We start from the raw sequence: 20,577 nt of genomic DNA on the forward strand, positions 1-20,577 counted from the left end.
GTGTATTACCTGCAGAGAAGGCTTTTGGGAAAAAAAAAAAACAAACATAATTCTAATCTTTTTCTAAGTGCATGGAAATTCCACCTTTATGTTAAAATAAGGTCCTAATGTGAATCCTGAAATAGGTGAAATGGTAGTCAGGTGATAAATGCTTGCTTAAAAAACCTGTTTAACTTTGTTTCAGTCTCCAGCTCAGTGAACAGCAATTTAACGTAGGAAGAAAGTTCATGCTCTGGGACATTATGTCTGTCATGATATATTCCTTGAGAGACACTGCTTGCCATCTTGATTATTTTGAATTTACTAATGTTTTCTGAGCTGTGTTCACTGGAAATACATTCAGTATGAGGGTAGTTCACTTAGGTGAGTGCACAGCAATTTAAAAGTGGAGGACTTTTTTCTTTTTTTTTTTTTTTTAAAACATTCTTGGAAGGAAATAACAAGGAAAGGAGAACTTTCAGAGAGAGCCAATTTCTGAATTGCCTTGTACCTCATGCCAAACCAAAGTAAAGTTTTTTTTTTTTTTTTTTTTTTTTTTTAAACATTCTTGGAAGGAAATAACAAGGAAAGGAGAACTTTCAGAGAGAGCCAATTTCTGAATTGCCTTGTACCTCATGCCAAACCAAAGTAAAGTTTGCTTTGGGAGTATCATTGCAGTAGTTCAATTTTCAAGTAGCTAGCAGGTAGAGCCCAAGAGTTGTGTGCCTTATATATACCTGGCTCAGCAACCGGAGGTCACCAAGTATGAAAAAGCAGCTAGAATGTCAGTGACCTGACCCTTCAACAGTTAGTGAACCTAACCCTACTGCTCTTACAGGGCCTCAAAGAAAGGAAATCAGTAGTGGCTGGAGAAGTATCACGTGTTGCATGAAAACATAAAATGTGGCTGAACAAGTCCCCAAGACAGAAATTGTATTTTAATAAACAAGATGGTTTAGTATTGAAAGAAAAAGCCCTGTGGAATCACTAATTCTGAGCATTTGTAGATCAGTACAGCAATGCATCAAATCCAGCCTCACATCAGATGAGTTTAGTGGCATAAAATCGGGATGGTGTGAAGCTAATGACCCATCATGAGCTAACAACACATCCCAGTCTACAAGTGGGGCAAAGATTGGCAAACTTAGCCTAAAACCCAAAGGCCAGTCTGCTTTAGGGACTGCTTGTATCGTCTTGCATCCAGAAGTGCTGAAAGTTATTGAGCGTTGGTGTGGTTGGATGAGGAACCTCCTTGGAATGCTAGTGTTGATATGTCTGATGTGTGAAGAGGCAGGTAGTGCATCTCGACTACCTTTTAATCAGCAATAAATACATGTTTAGATAAATGAAAAAGGAAAGAACGCAGATCAATAAAGAAAGGGATGAGCAGTAAATACAAATATTAGTCCCTTGAATACCACACAAAGAAAATGTAAACACAAGTGAATTATTTTTGGTGATCTAGCAGCACGTTTTTGAAAAAGAGCCATTTTCATACCTAGAAGTTTACAGGAATCTGTAAAAGCTATAATTTTCAACGTAAAAAGGCATGAATTGAAATGGATAAATAAGTACCCTAATGGGCAAAAAAACTCTAGTCTGAGGTTGTTTAAAATAACATCCCATTTTTTTTCTCCCCACCATAAGATTTTAAGAACGGAGGGGTGTCAAGTCACAGAATGATCTTTGTGTGTGTGGCCTAAAGTGGGAGAAGTTGAGAAGAAAACACGGCTAAAATTGCTTGAGTACTTACATTAAATTAAAGGTCAAAAAAGGATGAAAAATAAAAGTGTGGCATGGATACCCTTTAGTTAAGCACTTTGGGGAAAACCTTGCTTTATTTTATTTGGAGACCAGATTTCTTCCTACAGTTCAGAAGTCTTAAAAGTTCCCCCCGTCCTGTGGGTAGCGTGTAGCTTTAATTTTACAGCGGCTTAGTTATTCAGTGGAGTTCACCTGCCAGCATAGGACATGCCGTGCAAGACAGAGGGGGTGCTAAGGGCTCTAAGTCGAAGATGCTCCTTTCTGTCAGTAGGAAGAGCGAGGTGAGCTGCGAAGTGAATCGGAATCACCATCTGCAGTTTTTTTAATAACCCTGCTGCCTGTGCACGTCTGGCAGATGCAGCATCATTAATGTGGACTTGATCTGGAGAATGGCTGTGTGTCCTCGCTTTGACTGCAAGGGGATCTGAACGCTCTTGTTTCCTGCCTGAAGGATCCAAGAGCATTTGCGAGGATCATATTCTTTCTCTGGAAGGTAACCAAAGTAAATGGAACTGCAGCTCAACCAAACAGGACGATGCACAGCCCAGGGGCTCAGGTTGGTTACGTGCATAGGAAGCCAAAAAGCAGCCCACTAAAGAGTAAAGCCTGCCGCTTCTGTTGCCAGGGTGTCTGCCACATTATGTGTTAGATGTTTATTTTTTTCTTTCAGGTAAAATAGATGGATTTTGGCCAGTGGTTTTTGAGGGGGAGAGTATGAATAAGCAGCAATAACAGGCAAAATCTCCAAAGAGCTGTAAACAAGAGCACAGAAAAGAAATAGATGCAATGAAATTCCTATTACAACTGATTAGCTGGCAATAAGAGATGGAGATCCATATATAAAGATACATATATATGCATATAAAGGTAGGACCTGAATCTTGTCCTACTTATATGTGTGAAAAACAGGAATAATTTGTGTCCAATATCAAATGCAGAAAATGAGGATAATGCAGCAAAAAATAGGAGACCTTATAACTTTGAACATGGTAATCCAGTTTCTCCTCAGAATAAAGGGAAGCAGTGCTAATAGCATAAGCGTTATTTTTAAATCATAGCCTGTCAAGACATAGAGCCACTAATGGTAAATCCATATATGGTTATTTTCTAATGGGGGACATGCTGCTACCAGTTTGGACAGCAGTAGCTTTGCTGTCGCAAAAATAGTCTTCTGGATTCTTGCCCGAAATCATTAGTTCAGCTCCATGTTGTAGCATATGGATGTCTTTTTTGACTTTCAGCAACTCCTTCAGCTATTCCTCCATAGCTTTGCAGGGGTATCTGAGCTGGCTTAGGCAAAGTGTGCAGACATTCTCCAAGTCTTTGTTATCATCAGCCTATTCTCTGAAAAAAAAAAATAAAATTCCTTATTTCATGCACTTCCCTGCTTCACAGAGACATCTGGAGAAAAGCATTAAATGCTTTGCTCATAATCTCAACATTTACTTAATATTTTTCATAAGTCAGCACTAGCATATTGTTTCCCCATATATCCCTTATTAAAATAACCATCAGGAAACAAAAATAACTAGATTCTCACTCTGGACTTTTGGGTTGGAGATTTGTTGCTTTTACAGTGTTGAATTACAAGCCATCCTATGAAGATAAGCATGATCCAATATCACCAATAGACACAGTCAATCAACCTTTAACATCTCTTGCATCGGGATATATCCAATACTTGGCAATTCCGTGTTTAGTAGCCTGGTGTTGCATTTTGTGATGCAGTCACAGTCAGAAGTTTCTGCTGTCTTTGGCTTCTCCTGTGCTGGAGTCCCACATGCTTCAGCACAGCCAGCCCACCATCCTAAAGAGTTTGTTTTCAACTAAAACAAAATGAGAAGAGTTCAAGAGAAAATAAGTGGAGCTACTGCTCATTTTATCAATGGGTAATTTACCAAAATCACAAAGGAAGTCTCAAGGAAAGCCAAACATTAACTTGTCTCTTGAGTTTCGATCTAGTCCTTAAATACAAAAGCATCCTTCCTGCAGTCTTTAAGCAGGCAAAGCTCCAGTTTAGTTCAGTGGGTTACATGGGTTGCATGTATCCCATCAATCTTTTTTCTTTTCTTTTTTTTTAAAGCACTGCCTTTTTGCTCAGTGGTAATGTTCATTTGAACTTTTGCAAAGTTCTTATTTCTCTGTTGTGCAACCGCACTGGCATGCCATTACTCCTTCTATCCTCCTGAGTGATATGGTTTACTGATGTTCTTTCCAAGTATTTTATTTTTAGAATATCACTTTAAAATTGCTACATGGAACTAATTAAACCTCTGTTCATTAGTTTTCTTTTATCTTTTACATGTGACTTTAGAGAAGAGGAGGCCAAAGGGGAGGCATAAAAGCAATCTTCAAATATATTAAAAAAATCATTGTGAAAATTTACGTAATAAATCATTCTCTGTGTCCACCTGGGACAGTGCAAGGGGTAATGGCCTTAAATTGCAGCAAGGGAGATTTACTTTAAGCATTAGCCAAAATCGTCTAAGCAGAAGGACAGTTAAAGGCAGGAATGAATTGCTTGGGGAGGCTGTGAAATCTCGGTTCCTGGAGGTTCACAGGAGCCGGCTGGCTGAAAGGGCTGTGGCTCAGGGGACCCTGATCCTGCCCCAGGGCAGAGGGATGCACAAGATGGCTTTGCAAGGTCTCTTCTCAGCCTCATTTATTCTGGTTAGGTGAAGTTATCACAAATTCCGCCACAGCTATACTGGGTAACACCTAAAATCAAGGAACCGTACAGAAAGTAAAACTAGAAAATAACATGTTTAACACCAAATCCTTTTCAGCATGCTGTCATTCTGTGGCATCTGCCACCGCTGGGGGCAAAAATACCACGAGTGCTGTCAGCAAAGTGTAGTGCTTTATTAGAGAGCGTAATTTTTCTGAAAGAAACTGCTTTAGAAGTGAGGTATCTCCTAGAATCCCTACTCAGGTGGTTCACTGAAATACATCAAAACACTATTTTGCTGATTTCTGAGTGGATTGAAAGTATTTATTCAGAGCCTGAGTCTGTATTTCAGTTGTAGGGCCTCTGTAGAAAAAGGGCCATGTCAACCGTGTCTAATCTATGTAACCTTTATAGCAAACAAATTCTGACCCTTCTTCAGAAAAAAAATGAAACCAAGAACAATATGTATGGTATTTAAATGGTAGTCTTTTTTTTGGTATCTATACAAGAGTCAAAAAAATACTCCCTTTCCATGTTTTCCTGCATGTGCTCATTTTGCATATACTCAAAAGTAACTAAATACAGTCATCTTTTCTTTTCCACTGCTGAACATGTAGCCCTTTGATTTCAAGGCTGTCAAGATAAAGCAGATAAAGACAAGCTTCAGACCTGACAGGTACAAATCTTTTGTAGCCTTTCATTTCAAGGAGGATACGTTGCCAAGGGCACAGAATCTCACAGACACATGAAAAAATGGTGAAGGTTGTCTGACTTTCGTATTATGTTTCCTTCATGACAGACAAAGTTTAGGCAAATATCCAGGTAATCATAATTAGGTAGATTTGCTTTCTTAAAACAACAAAGAAGAGAAAGAGAGTACATTCATCCAAGCCTTCTCTGATGACATGCATCAGGAAAATTACTTGGTTCCTTCTCTTTGAACCTTTTTCAAAGTTCTATCTAAACTTCTGCTTCCAAAAGCTGTTGAATTAAGCTCTCATGAGCATATCCCCTTTGGTTAGGAGGAAAGATGGGCAGCCAAAGTTAAGCCTTCACAAGAGGTGAATGAAGAGTGGGGCAGAAAATTTAACTGATGCTTCAAAAAAAACCCCATCAGCTCTACAGAAGGTTGCTGGGAAAAAATTCTTGACTTGCCCAACAATATTTGTATTAACTTATATAATTGTTCCACCTGCAGCACATATGCGTGTTTAAAATAAACTTTTTTAAGAGAAACTGACATAGTTTGTGTGGAAAAGTAGAGAGATTGAAGGGGGAAATTGATATGATGTAGCATAATTGAATCCTTAGGTTCTGAATATACTTGAGCGTCTTTGTCTGCCACGTACTTTCAAGTCTTAGTAGAGTGGGGATCTTTGCCTTCTTAATGTCCCTGAAGCGATTCAGACAGAGCAGGGAGGAGATAGAGGGCCAAGTTCTTAACTGGAGACTTGAGGAAACAACTCAGGCACAGCACTAACATTGCCTGAGTTTTCAGAGGTTTTCTGGAGTTGTGCTGATCTTTGTGTATGTGTAACCTCATGAAGAATTAGATTAAACAAGTGCTATGCTTTCAAAAGCTGCTGTGGATCCTAAATCATCATCACTTAAAACCAAATATATAGACTGAAATAATAGTATCTCTGCAACCATAAGGGAATTGAGAATGAAACTGTGTTTTGCCTAATGTTTTGGAACAATCATTATGAAAAATTCTTTTAGGAACATGGTTTAGTGGTGGATTTGGCAGTGTTAGGTTTACGGTTGGACTCAATGATCTTAAAAGTCTTTTCCAACGTAAATGATTCTATGATCTAAAAGAAGCCTGCTTCAGTTGTGTGTGCCTGAATCCCCAGTCTTCCAGATTGCAGGTGAAAGTAGGGATTACTTTCCTCCTTGGCAGGTAAATACTACTGATAGGATCACATCATTTTTGTGTGGGAAGTACTTCTGGTAGAGAGAGGAAGGCAGAATTACCCCACAAACAGGCAGCAGGCAATGCAATTTTTACATTCTACTATCTACTACTATCTACTCTCCCAGAGTTCATTCATTTCCCATCAGCTACCATGAATTATATTCTTTGTGAGTTACTCTGAGTTGGACAGATGTGAAATGGGTCTCACCATCTCCCACTTTTTCATTAAAATTATCTTCTACATGCCCCATTAATTAGCATAGCAGAGGTAGCATGGACCTCCGAGACCACATCTTTTTAATGATTATTTGCATCTACGTGGACATAGGGGTTTCTGATTGCCTCGTCTGCATTGCCTGGACAGAATCTTGCCTGCAAATTGTCTGTCTGACGGCGGTGATGTATCTGTGATCTCCCACAGAAGTCTGTTATAACGAGCAGAAGTTTGTTTTGTGTAAAGTCTGCAGGACTGGTGTATGAATGTCTGATTGTGGCTTTTTTTTATGTCTGCTCCTGAAAAGAAGCTGCACTTCAGACTATTGTTTCATTCAGTCTGAAGAATTCTTTTAAGCCAGAAATATTAAAAACTGCCTCTGGGCTGGAGATTTAAAAGAGAGAGTGATTTTTTTTTTCCTTTTTTCTTTCATCAGTGATGGATAGCAGTCAAAGAAAAGAAAATTGGAAGGAAAGTTCAAGTATGAAGAAAGAGGAATAGCCAGTTTTACATTCTATCCATGTTTTTTGTAAGCTTGCGTAATTCAAAACACTTCTGTTTTATAAAAAAAAACCACAACTTTATTAATTGTTATGGCTTAGGTCTATCATCTTTATGCAAAACTCCTATGACTTCAAGACGATTTCTGAGTGGTATCACTGTGCAGTTCTTAACAAGACGTCAAGTATTTGCACAAGTTAGAAAAACAGTACACATGCAGAAAGAAATGGCTTTATTTTCAAACAGTTACCACGTGCAATCTTTGTTCAGCAGAAAAAGAGAATGAGAGGCTCGTGCAGAAGGTATTGGCTGGTCATTAGACCAAGGAATGTTGAGCCAGGAGCTTCCTGAATCCTGATCCCATGAGAGCCAGTGACTCACTGGGTAACCTTGGGCAAATCACTTGACCTTCTTTTGTACCCTAGTCATCCCCACCGAAAATTAGGTGAAAGGCATGACCTCACTGGAAAACACATGCTTCATCGGAGCTGAGCTTTTCAAAGAAAACAACTTGTAATGCCTGCAGCATTTTTTAGCGTGCTGTGTCACTTTGCATGTGTCTTGCGGTCAAATTCAGTGCAAGAGCTGTACTTTGACATGCTGTTCAGTTCAAGCACTAGAGATCTGTGTACGTCCATAAACAAGGTTGTTGGGTTTTTTCCCAGAAGAGCAACCACGATTTGTGTTTTAGCAAAAGCTGGGTTTTGCTTCCCAGCCCTCCTAGGAGGAAAACAGCTGCAGTACAATGTGCTTCACCACACATCTGACATAGCTCTGGTGCGCTCCTCACTGGCCTACAGAGCTCTTTGTGTCCTGCTATTTGGAGAGAGTATAAGTTTTAGGTGACTTCTCATAATTGTTTTGGAGAATTCCTGCCTGATATTAGGAATATACACCCCATTCCTACGAGGTGTAGGAATTCTTTTTGAACCCATTGGGGGTTATAATTTCCTGTTGGGCTGTGACAGGTGTTGGCCTTCAGTAGCTGTTGGGGTAGGGAGGCTTGTGCAGTACGAGGTCCAGTTTCAGGGATGCAGACAGTGCAGGTGAGCTGGGACCCAGGGGCTGGTGACTGCTGTTGACTCCTTCATTTCTTGCTTCAGGATCTAAACAGACTGAGCTGTGCCAAGAGCCCCTCTTTGCAGGTGACGTTCCAAAGTATACCAGGGTCTAAAGTCTGCAGGTTGCTTTCAACAGTTTACTGATGTAGTCACACTTTGTATCACCTCAAGGGGAGAAGGGAGGCTGTGAGGAGAGGCTGTCAGTCCGTTTAGGTGGTTGGTCTTTTTGCTGTTTGGGAAGGAACCAATTTACAAGAAGGTTAGCCCCTCTTCACTTGCACGAGGGTAAACCCTGCCTCCTCGCCATCTGTTTCTTTTACCATTTGGTGCATTCCTACAGCATAACTTAACTAAACACCATCCTGCTGGTAAAATTATATTATGTCATTTTCACTCAGTGGGAACTGTCAACACCAGTAAGATGCTTCATTAAGTAGAAAACATCAGATGATCTACTAACCCATTCTCTATCAGTCATCATTTTACACAGCTGCTGGGAGGCTTTTTTTTTTTTTTTTTTTTTTTCTTTTTTCAATGGCCCAGTTTGAAGTTGATAGTAGTACAAAATGGTGTGGTGCTAAAACTGGCATTGTTTTTAAAAGCTTTTTTAATAACATTCGTGTTCCTCAAGCCTTTGCTTTTGCCCAAAGCTTCCTCTGGAATTATGCTTACATACAGGATCACTTGAAGGATTAGCTGTAACCTTTTCACTTTGGTTCTTAGGAAAGGAAGCACCCCACCAGTAAATGCCTGAAACCACCCTAAAGTCCTGAGGCATATGTTTTAATACCAGCATGTTCATGCCTGTGAGGGGTGGGGGAGACTTTTCAAGTAGGAAGGGAGTGTCCCTTCTTTAATTCTTGGATGCAAAGGGACAAAGGGCACAGGTGTAGAAGTACTTTGTTCTCACTTTTCTGCTAAAAAAGTCATACCCCAGCTAGTCAGTATTTTGAATTCTGATTATTTTTAATGAAATGCAAAAACAGTTTTAAGAGTCATTGGAAATTTTTCATACGCCTTAATCTGTTTTAAGACTGGTCAGAATGCCTTTAAAGGCAAAGTTAGAATGGTGAGAGATTTAGATTGTGGTAATTAGAAATTGTAGTTCCATAAAATTATTTGAAAGTGGCATTCACAGTGTTTGTAAGTATGCATACAAAATTAAGTGGCAAATCGGTATGGAGAGATAGAATCCATATATTTAATGCTATAAGCAGCTATTATCCTCACTAACATCACTGGTGGCTAATTTAGAAGCTCCAGTACAGACAATCAGAATTATTTATTTTGGAAATTATTCACTACTTACTACTTCTTTATTGTCATGATTTTTTTTAAATTTATTTTTGAAAAACTTTTAAATGACAAGAGAGATTCATAAATGCTTTTGGAAGCTTCTCCTCAAAAAGCTGAAGTCTGCCAAGTAAGTGACTTGGTTCTTGTCATGCATAAGAACAATGGTCTGATTTAATATGACAAAGTAGACACTGTTAATGAGGTATGTCCTCAGTTCACCCCATTTATCACTCTAAACTATAGAAGTTATGCTGTACTCTAATTAAAGGTGAAGCCAGTAGCTTGACACTTTCCAGAAGATGACCCTGTTTTAGTTTCCTGTCCATTTGCCAAAGCATTTGGGATGAAATGTTCTGTGCCGAGAAGCTGCTTGAGAAGCATTTCATTTTATTTATTTACTCTGAACTTCTCCACAGAGACTGTCCAGCCATTTCTGAAAGGGAGACTAATTTGCAATAATTTTATGGAAAAATTTTCAGTCTCCGCTCAAAGTGACAAACTTGAAATTTGGCTGCAAGCTTTCTTATATCTGGAGGATATTTTTTTTTTGTCTATGTGAAGGAGGAAAAAGGAAGGAAGAAGAACAGCTTCAGTCCACAGTTCAGCGGTTACATTCTCTACAGAGCCAGAGTCTCAGAGTAGAGAGGGAAGGAAACTACACCACCTTTAGGCAGGGAAGCCAGGAGCAAGCTAAAGCACAAGATACTCCCTGGCCTGATCCAGGGACATTCACGTTGCTTGGCTCTAGGATTTCGGTAGTTTGATGTGGTGTGACCAGATTGCTCTGACAGTAGGCAGTCTAAGCTGAGGTTGCTTACAAATTGCACTGCAGGAGGAGCCAGGGCTGAAAAACACATGTAGGACAGACAAAGACATCTTTCCAAAGCCAGAGATGATGTTGATGCAAGGAGGAACTTGCACACAGAAAAAATGTATTAAGAGAATGTCACAGGCAGCAGAGAAACTCAGAGATGTCCAAGTTGCAGATTCAGAAGCTTCATTGTTGACGTGGCCCTGTCTGAGTCTTTTATTATGGGCTCATGTGGGATGTCTGTCACGTGAGATGAACAAAGTTAGGAAAGGTGAAGTACAGTTATGCAAGAAAGGGATTCGTATAGAGAGCAAAGTTGTATCTTAAATGGGTGGGCTGTTGCAGAGTGTTATTGGAGGGTGTTAAGAAACTTGAATTCTGCCCTACAAGACTGAATCCTTCATATCGCGGAGTTTTGGGTAGTTCTGAATGGGGCTATAAAATGTTGAGCACATTGAAAAATTAAGTTCTCAAATTGCTGGTTTGCACCCAACTATTATTCTGTCCTACACGGACTGTGCATTGTGTGCCATGGGATGTTATTCAGCCGAGCTTTTTAGAACAATTCTCCATCTTTTTTTGTTCACTCAGAGCTGATTAGTACCAAGCCCAATGACTTAGAAATGAAACTCCTTTTTCACTGACAGAACCTCATTACCTTATTTCACAAGCGTGCTGCAGTGAAGTAATTTCTTGCAGTATTACAACTATGAGCAGTCTCGGGACATTAAAAATAAGACCATTCTTCCTGCAACCTTTAAGCATACAAGTTGTCTCAGAGGAGATTGCTGTAGTGAGGCTTAGGTCTAACCAGCATGGTGTTTTCTTGCACAGTGGGCTAATTTTTCGCAAATACTTCTGTGTAATTGATTGGTAGCATATGCATATTCAAGTGCACGGATTCAAGTAAAATACAAGGAACTGGCTGAAACTCCTGAACAGCTTTGCAGAGCAGACTGTGGGCCGTCCTGATTTAAATGGGGAGCTGTGCCGCTTATCGAGGGACCTGTCAACTAAGGCTTTGAGGATAAGCCTAAAGCCCTCTCTAGTAAATGTTTGCTTAACTTAGGAGAATGCTGGTAAAACATGCTACAAGGAGTTATTTAACGTCAGCAGAAAACGGTTCTAGTTATATTGCTACTAGGCATGTGTTGAGGTTCATTAACCTGTCAGCTCTGCTCGCGGCTCTCAGACATGAGGTGTGACCTGGTGCCATTCAGTGCATTAGCATGAATGCGAGCTTAGTGATAACACTGTATAGAGTGGCAGCCAAAAATAACATCATCTTTACATTTCCTGAAGATGCTCATTGTCAGTGTCTAGGACTTTGGCAAAGTCAGAGCTAATCCTCCTTGGCACAGTAGCTGCTGATTCATTAAACACTTACCCTGTGACACTTCCATGGAATTTGCTCTATAGGTTAGAAGTGATGCATTGATTATTTGGTTACTCTGTCAGAGAAATGCGTTGGTTCAAAATACTAATCTTACTAGTGAGTTATTTTGCTCAACACTGGCTTAAATGAAACAAAGAGGTTGTCATCTCTCCAGAGCAAGAATTTATATAGTGCTGTATCAGATTGGAACTTGACGTGTACCTACTGATACTCAGTTGTGTCTCAGTGTAGAATAAAAATAGCGTTATCTGGCCCATATATAATAAGTATTGCCAAAGGAAAGTGGTTTTACCTATCAGAAAAAAAATAAGCTCAAATCTTGCATATAAACCGCACTGGTAACTAGGCATGTCTTCAGTGTGAAAGTTTGATTCATTATGTTTTTGCAGCAATGTACTTGTGATAGAGCATTGCAATAGCAATTAGCAACAACAGTAACAGGGAAAGGAGTATTAACTCTCATCAGTGTTAACCTAGGTTCCTTGAATAAATTTTTACTAGCATTTATAATACTACTGGGCCTTTTATTCAAATAGTACTGGAATTATGTTGGTAAATGTGTGAACATCAGGGGAAGAGAGAAAAAAAGAAATGCCCTCTTCATTCTCCATCCCACCTCCCCTGCAGTGGGGGTTCAGTAGCTGTAGAAGACAGACTGACTGTTCTCAGTCATCACTGGTACAACTAGAAGTGATAGATCAAGGCCCTCTTGTCTCTTCTCCTGTAGCTCCATCCTTAGGTCAAGAACCCAGCGTGTGAGTAAGGCTGACAGACGATACCTTGGCTTCTCTCACAGGACAGAAACCCTGATTTCTGATCTGCTGCAGCCTTAACACAGACTTATGGTCAGACAGCTACTTCCCTGATCTCAGACAGACCTCGGCAGTGAGTGATGCCTCCAACTCTTTCCTCTTGGCATCTCCGCCAAAGCTGATGAAAACAACATAGAGCAATTTTATATAAGGCATATGGGTAAAAAAAATGCTGGTTTTCTTCTTTTCTAGCCTGTATTGTAGGTATTATTATTGTTATTACAATGGTCATGTTTATTACTATGGATATTAGACTACATCCTGCCATCAGTGTCCCTACTTGTGTCACCTGACAGACAGTTTGCAGCATTTATACCAAAACATACGATGGTACATAGAAGGCTTTTAGTTATTGCAGAATAGTCTCTTCAGCTGCACTTTGAGGGCATCGGGTGTATTTCTGTGCAGTTGCTTTGATGGGTAGTCTCTGTCCCTATCATTGAAGCACTCTTGGTCCGGCCCTGGATGGCTGATTAATCATCTCCTGGCCTAGGTTGAAGATTATGAGTGTTAAGTTCAGGCTTGAGCCTGAAAAAAAACAAACGCAAAACCAGCAAAACTAAAGCCCTAACCAAAACAAAACTAAAAAGCACCCTCCCACAAAACAAGAATGTCAATGTGGAAGAGACTATTTGAAAACATTATTCAGATAGTTGGTGTGTTGTAGAGACTACTCTCACTTCAGGGAGGAGTGCACTTTAAGAATTTACATAGCTTGTTTAGTTGCTCCATAAATAATAGCATTTTTGTCTATTTAGAAAGACACTGTAGGACTTTTCTAGACAGTTGCAGAATATCTCTACAGAGTGAAGTATTAGTCTTTCTTGCTGAAGATTATTAGGAAAAACAGAACTAAATTGTTTACTAATACAAAGGAGTACAGTTCACTTTAGTCTTCATCAGGTTTCAGTTGGCACAGTTGGATGACATGTCAGCTGATGGCATTACTTCCTTGCTATATGCAATGGTGTAAACTGTCACAGCTTTTTTCTCTTCAAGCAGAGATATCACATTTCAGATGGCCTCCTTTGGGCTGCTGTTCAAAATTTGAGAACGAATTAAACAATTTATTTTACCTTGACTGTGAGCTCTAGCTTGTAAACTCTGTTACGGACAGTCACATCATTTTATTTATTTGTTTCATTTCTATAGGGCACTTGCTTGGGCTTTCCCATGATGACTCTAAATTTTGTGAGGAGAACTTTGGCTCCATGGAAGATAAGCGCCTGATGTCCTCCATTCTGACTAGCATCGATGCTTCCAAACCCTGGTCCAAATGCACTTCAGCAACCATAACAGAATTTTTCGATGATGGTCATGGTATGTATTATCACACCTTGCATCAGTTAACTAACCTACATATTAGTTTTTACTGTGATCTGCTTTTTGAATAAGAACCTTTTATACCAGCTTGTTCATTCCTTGCTCATCATCAGGACTATCTTAGAAGTGCTTGCAAAACAAGGCAAAGGTTTAAGAGGCTGCAGAGTCTCAACCTCCCTTTGCATGTTTCAAATGCAAGAGAAAAGAATCAGTTGATGGAGTGTGTGTTGACGATAATTTCTTAAATGCATGAAATTAGTCCTGTCTTCTCAAATACCACAGATATGAACTCAGAGAGTACTTTAAACAGAGGACACAGGCAAATGGCTTTTTCCTCACAGAAATTAAAATGACTGATATGGTCTACTTAACATTAGAGTGCAGATATGAGCAGAGCGTATGTGTTCTTGTTGCCATTTATGACATTTATTATGTTTATCATGCCATTATATTTATTGTGTTTATAATGCCATTGTATTTATTATGTCTGTGTAGAGGGGCTGTAAGCAAGAATTAAGACTCCTCTGAGCTGTATGTGATAAAAGATTACTTCTGCCCAAGAAGCTTACCTTCCAAGTCATGTGGCTAATATTTGTTAAATACGTCATTTATCCTTTGGAGAACAAGTACAAAACTTTCATTCTCCAAAGGTAATAATAAAAAAGCATAGTCTTCACTGTTTCGTGAATTTTAAAGTCTTCATTGTGCTCCCAAAGCAACTGCAGTTCTTAAACAAACCATTCAAATTCCAAAATGCTGAGATAAAAATGACATAATTGAGTGAATGGATCAAGTTGTTATGGTAACTGAAATGCTTATGGATAAAAAGTATGGTGTGTCTGCTGAATGTAAAGGTTTTTTTGCTTTTAAATATTTTGTCGGCTAATTTCAGTGCGCTCTGAAATATTTTTCTCCTGGTTTCCTCTATTGGAGAATGACGTCATTTTTTCTTTTAATTTTATTAGATCCATTAATCTGTACTGTCCCCTTTTATGGCCCATATTGCTCTGGCATTGATACAGTATTACCAAGTTAGTTTCCACATATGAAGAGAACTTTCCTTTTTGAGCTTAGTTACTGAGGTATAGTACAGTTCACTGGGGCGAAAAAAAGGGACCTCCCGTGATGGAGGGCCATCCACAAATGACCTCTTGGAGAGCGCAAGGAAGTCTGAACTGTGTTTCCTCTTCTGTTCCTCTCCTCCTGCAGGCGAGGAGAAAGGTTGTTCTCATAGTTTCCTTTTTTTTTTTTTTGTGACCTGACTTTTTCTCTTTACTATGCATCCAGCTAGCCGCTTTCTTCAACAATAAAGAAAGCAAAGAGAGCATTTCTCCCACCCACCTCACCTTTGGCTTGTTTGTACCTGGGGTGATGCTTGAAATTTGGACCGTTATGCATGAGCTGCACCCAGTCTCAATGTGGAAGTAAAGGAGGACTGTTAACAATCAGTCCTACAGGTCTAAGACTGTAACTCTGCCAGGGTGGTTTTTTTCAGTAAAAGTAGGTATGAGCTTCACATCCTTCAGAGCTGCGTATGGTCTCCTTCTTCATCATGAGCGCTGACTTCCTGTAGAAGAAAGTTTGGCAGTCCTAAACTGCTGACACTTTTCACAAAGTCATGTATTCTTTGCTGCGCGTTAAGGGCTTTGGATCTGTCAGTCTATTAACAGATGGGTTAGGGTACGTTGCCCTTTCTAATACCCATGAGTAGTTACCACTCAGGAATGTAGTCTCAGAGAGTTATCGAAGTGATGAAATAATTCATAGAAAATTTCAACCTCGCATCATAGAGGTCCACAGTACTCTGGGAAACAATTTTGTTACTGATACTATTGGTGTAATGTCAAATATACAGTGTTTAGGGAATGTCTTTTCATGATAGATCACATGTTCAGAGATTTCTTCTAAGTAACAGCCTTGCTTTTCTGTTGAACTTTATCATTTTTCAGTTATTTAAATCAAATATTTGTCTTAACAAAACACAGACACTGTCTATGAAGTAAAAATGGACGTCAATGGTTTTAATTGCAGTTTATTCAAATAATCGTGCTGAAAGGACATTGGTTATTTTAGGAAGGGAACTTCTGCTTTTATTTTCTTATTCCTGCCAGTGAATGAATCCATAGCTCCATAATTCTCGTTGCGTACTAGAAAGAAACCACAGGATCCTAGTAGAGCATGACATTGCCCTTCACACTGCTTTGGGCTGATAATAAAACAGTGTAAACATGCTGTATTTCTGTGTTTTCTTCAGAATAAGCATATGACTCCTTTTTGGGTTGCTCTTTTTTTTTCTTATTTGGCACAGATATACTGTCCTATAGTTGCAGTGTTTTCGCTGCCTTTTTGTTTTCAAGAAGGAGCTCCCCTACAATCTCATAGAAAGAAGAAAATCCTCTCTCTCTGAAGTGCTGCTAGGCAGAGGAAAAAATCCTTAACCATTCAGGTGTAATTTTGGGCAGTGCTGCAGGGATAATGTAGATAAGGAAGGCATAAAATAGCAGTTGTAACAAAAGAATACAGATACTCACACACCAGGCTTTCTTTTAGGATGTTTGCAACCAGATTTTGCATAGTCACAGCAAACTTATGTGGGAAACACTGAACAAGAGGACACTTTTCCATTCTCTGATAGGCAGCATAAACAGTTTGCACTCCGTTTTTTTGGTCTGAATGGGCATGAGCTTATGAGTTGTGCTTTGTGACAAACAGGGCATAGGAGCATTGGTGTGAGGAGATAAATATTAAGTGCTTCATCTGCTGCTCCTTATGGGTAAGCATAATGAAGTGTGAATGAAGTTCAGAAGTTTGGATCTGTGAGCAGTATTCTGTTAAAAATGTCAACAAATGACAACAGTCAATCTCTTATCAAAGCTTTAAGTAAGTTTCCCATATAGATTTAGATATTCTTTCCATACTGCCCTAATGGAAAACGTCACAGTCTTGACTCTAATTCCTTAACATCACTTTGTCAAGTACTGGTGGTCCTATTCTCTAAATTTGGAAAGTGATGCTGGGGAGCAGACTCATCTTATAAAATGTGTGTATTTACTATGTGGGCAGCTACTCATAAACTGAGTATTTATGTTCCCATGATAGTGCAGAGGGGTCTAATCAATGGCATCAGTGGTTTGACTGATCTCATCAATTGCATTAGTGGTGCTGAATTACACCATAAACTCGTTTGCCAGAGTCGTGAAACATCTGACAGCTGACTCAATTGCAGACACCAGCATTACATACAGTTAAAGTCAGCTAAATAAATCCCAATATAAATGTCTTGTCCAAGGTCAACCAGGAGGTCTGGGGAGGATCAAGGTGCTGATTCCCTGTCTCCTGAGGCCCACTCCAAGAACTACGAACATTATTGTCATGATATCACCATTTGTTTTACACTCATGAGATGACCCCAGACAGCAATTTGACATTTAGAAAGAAAAGGCTCCGTTAGTGTCCAGAAAACAGTGACAGTTATTTCCATCTGCTTTTAGCCAACCCTCCCCTAAGGTACTAATTGCCTTTATTGTCATGCCAACCGCGAGGCTGTGGTATGATCGCTTGCGATTTATTGCTCAGTGCTCTGTGCAACCTGAAACAATGACTATTTCTATTCTAATTAATTTATATGCTGGTTATCTACCTCCTGCACAGATCTTATTCTTTTTTTTTTTTCCAAGATATATTGCCCATAACATTGAGGAGAGATAATAAGATGGCTTAATTAACGCTGTCATCAGCCAGCAATGTTGCTCTATTCCAGGGCACACATATGTTCTTTGGTACTCAGGACAAAAAAATGGGAATAGCAGTAAATATATGCTCTGTATGTTGCAATGTGATGTAGGGAATTGAAGTCCTCTCTGCCCTCTGTACCAGGGGGCCCAAGACAAACCATTCTCCAACTTCTTATATCTTCTGACCATTACAAGTAGGAGGTTGGACCAGCTGGTGGTAAAAACACCCACACTGTATTTGCAACCTGTCTAAATGTAGACACTGCTACTATCTATAAATGTAAGATTTTTTATTTTTTTTTTCCTGTGGGGAATACTTAGGGGCCTTTGCTATCTTCAGTTTTGAATTTATCATGTGAGATCAGCTGGAACACCTGACTTAAAAGAAATCAGACATGTTTACTCAGGGCAGTATTGGTTAAGAAGAAGTTTGGATCTCATTCCCCTGTGTTCTGGAGGCGAAAAAATTCTATATTTGCTATGTAAGCTTGTGAAACCTGTTTGTTACTCACACGTGAAAGTTATTCAAATGATTGTTAACTAAAATGATTGACAGATCAAGTATTTGCAAAGATGTGCCTTTTTTTTTTTTTCCTTTTTTCTCTGAATTACTATTTTCAGTCATGTCACTCATGGTAGATCTCAGTGATGGGCAGCAGTGTCTGTCATGGAGAAATTAAGTGTTATTATGATGTTATAAAATACTGAATAATAGTTACACTTGGGAACTTGATAAGCTGCAGATGATCAGAGGGCTGGAGCACCTCTCCTGTGAGAGACAGGCTGAGAGAGTTGGGGTTGTTCAGCCTGGAGAAGAGAAGGCTCCAGAGAGACCTTATGGTGGACTTTCAGTACCTAAAAGGGGCCTACAGGAGAGATGGGGAGGGACTCTTTATGAGGAACTGTAGCGACAGAACAAGAGGTAGTTGTTTTAAAGTGAAAGAGGAGAGATTTAGGTTATCTGTTAAGAAACAAACATCTTTACTGGGATGGTGGTGCAGCACTGGAGCAGGTTGCCCCATCCCTGAAGTGTTCAAGACCAGGCTGGATGGGGCTTTGAGCAACCTGGTCTAGTGGGAGGTGTCCCTGCCCATGGCAAGGAGGGGTTGGAACTCTGTGATCGTTAAGGTCCCTTCCAACCCGAACCATTCTATGATTCTATGATATATCCAATAGTAGTATATACTACTGAATGCTGACATGCTAGTGCCTTCCCATCACCTTCCTAACACGGTACTAACTTCCTCCCTCATCACGTTATACAAAGTAGGACTTCCGTAGTTACTTACTTATACAAAGTTTATTTTTGACAGCAACTGAGGCCAATTATGTCATTTTCAGAAACTCCAGAAAAAAAAAATTCTATGCTTCCTCTCTCCCCACCATATCTCTAATATTTTACACTGCAACAGGCTTTGAATGCTAAAATACTTTTAATTATCTTTATCTCATGGCACTCAGCTCATCAGTTAGCATTGGCACACCTTGTGTACATTAAAAAAAAATCAGCATAATCCAGATTAAAGATAAGGCTGGGGTAAATCAGGGTCAGAAAAGGACAAATGGAACAGGTTTAACAAGACAGAGAGTTTTTTGGTAGTAAGTGATGATACAGAAAGAATTTGGGACTAATTTTGGGCTAATTTGCGTTAGTATTTAGAGGAAAAAAAGAACAGTTGCAGGAAGTACGTATTCTGGGGGGAAAACCCAAGCCGTTGAGATATGGATATTTGGTTAGTTTAAATTCACTGCCATAGCTTGAAATTCTATTCCATTTTGTGTAAATAGTGAGGGGTTTACAGATAGCCTTTTTTTACCCATGGTCCAACTGAAGAATACTGGTGTAGGTTCCAAAGTGAGGTAAATTGTGGTAAGTTATTTTGGCCAAGGATAAGTGAAGCTTGCCCAGACCACATATCCCTTTCATGAAGTGTAAAAGAGGTTACACTGAATAAATAGTTCTGCATGTCAACAAGTGAGGTTTTAAATAGTAAAAAAAAAAAAAACCTATCAGTAGATCCTCTGTAACTTAAATGTGAATTCTCATTTTTAGAGTGTGCCAGACAAATCTTCATCTCTGCAATATATCTCAAAACACATATAACACATATACAATCCTTTATGTTTATGCTATTCTTTTCTTTTCTTTCTGTATTTATGTATTTTTGTATAAAATAGATAGCCCTCTTCAAACTAATTCCAGAACCAGCCAAGTATTATTCCTTACAAGGAAAGCCCAGTCCAGATTTACTGCCAACAACAGTTTTGATACGCAGCTTGTATTTCCCTTTGATCTGTTGGGTGTTTTTCTTTTTTTTTTTTTAAGTGCCTCATTGGCTACAAGTCTGGGGTTTTTTTGTGATTTTTCTGTCATTCCTTTAGAAGCTTTACCACTTCTGATGTTCTATCTCAAAATTCAAATGACACCTTTGCTTACTTTGCTATGAGTCCTGATAATTCATTAAATCACAAACTGATAAATAGAGTGGAATGTGTTCAGAGTAAATTCAAATAAAGGAAACCGGGACAAAAGGCCAAATGGGACCCAAGTAAAACTCATTTACACTCTCAGATTGGAAATAAGCAGCTCAACACCTGGTATGCTGCTGAGCTTGAACACAGTTGCAATAGTATGACCTTGTCCAAAACCTGATGGCACCTCAGAGAGCCTTTCCATTCAGATCAGCATCCTCTGAATAAGGTTCGATGTCATTATCGGTCTGCCTGATTTGAGTGACAGATTTGCAGCGCTGCAGAGAAAACTAGGAAATGAGTAACAATAGGTTGGTTTGCTCTTTTAGGAAACTGTTTGCTGGACCAACCAAGAAAGCAGATCCTGGGCCCTGAGGAGCTTCCAGGACAAACCTACGATGCCATTCGTCAGTGCAAACTGGCGTTTGGACCTGAATACACAGTGTGTCCCGGTATGGACGTGTGCTCACGCCTCTGGTGTGCAGTTGTGCGCCAAGGTCAGATGGTCTGTCTGACTAAGAAGCTGCCTGCTGTGGAGGGAACACCATGTGGAAAAGGGAGGATCTGCCTCCAGGGAAAATGTGTTGACAAAACCAAGAAGAAATACTACTCAGTAAGTTACCAGCTG

At 39.5% G+C, this 20,577-nt stretch overlaps 1 protein-coding gene across 1 annotated transcript in view; it reads left to right on the forward strand.

Annotated features, from left to right (window-relative positions):
- ADAMTS5 (ADAM metallopeptidase with thrombospondin type 1 motif 5) overlaps nt 1-20,577 on the forward strand; it is a gene marked incomplete at its 5' end in the record, with an annotated part of 43,743 nt that overhangs the window by 12,704 nt on the left and 10,462 nt on the right. The window contains 2 exons of the mRNA XM_014938004.1: nt 13,573-13,740; nt 20,279-20,562. Coding sequence (XP_014793490.1) covers nt 13,573-13,740; nt 20,279-20,562 — 452 coding nt within the window. The remainder of the gene's footprint in view (nt 1-13,572; nt 13,741-20,278; nt 20,563-20,577) is intronic.

The sequence above is a fragment of the Calidris pugnax genome, unplaced genomic scaffold (genome assembly GCF_001431845.1).
Source record: "Calidris pugnax isolate Ruff unplaced genomic scaffold, ASM143184v1 scaffold25, whole genome shotgun sequence".
Classification (NCBI taxonomy): Eukaryota; Metazoa; Chordata; class Aves; order Charadriiformes; family Scolopacidae; genus Calidris; species Calidris pugnax.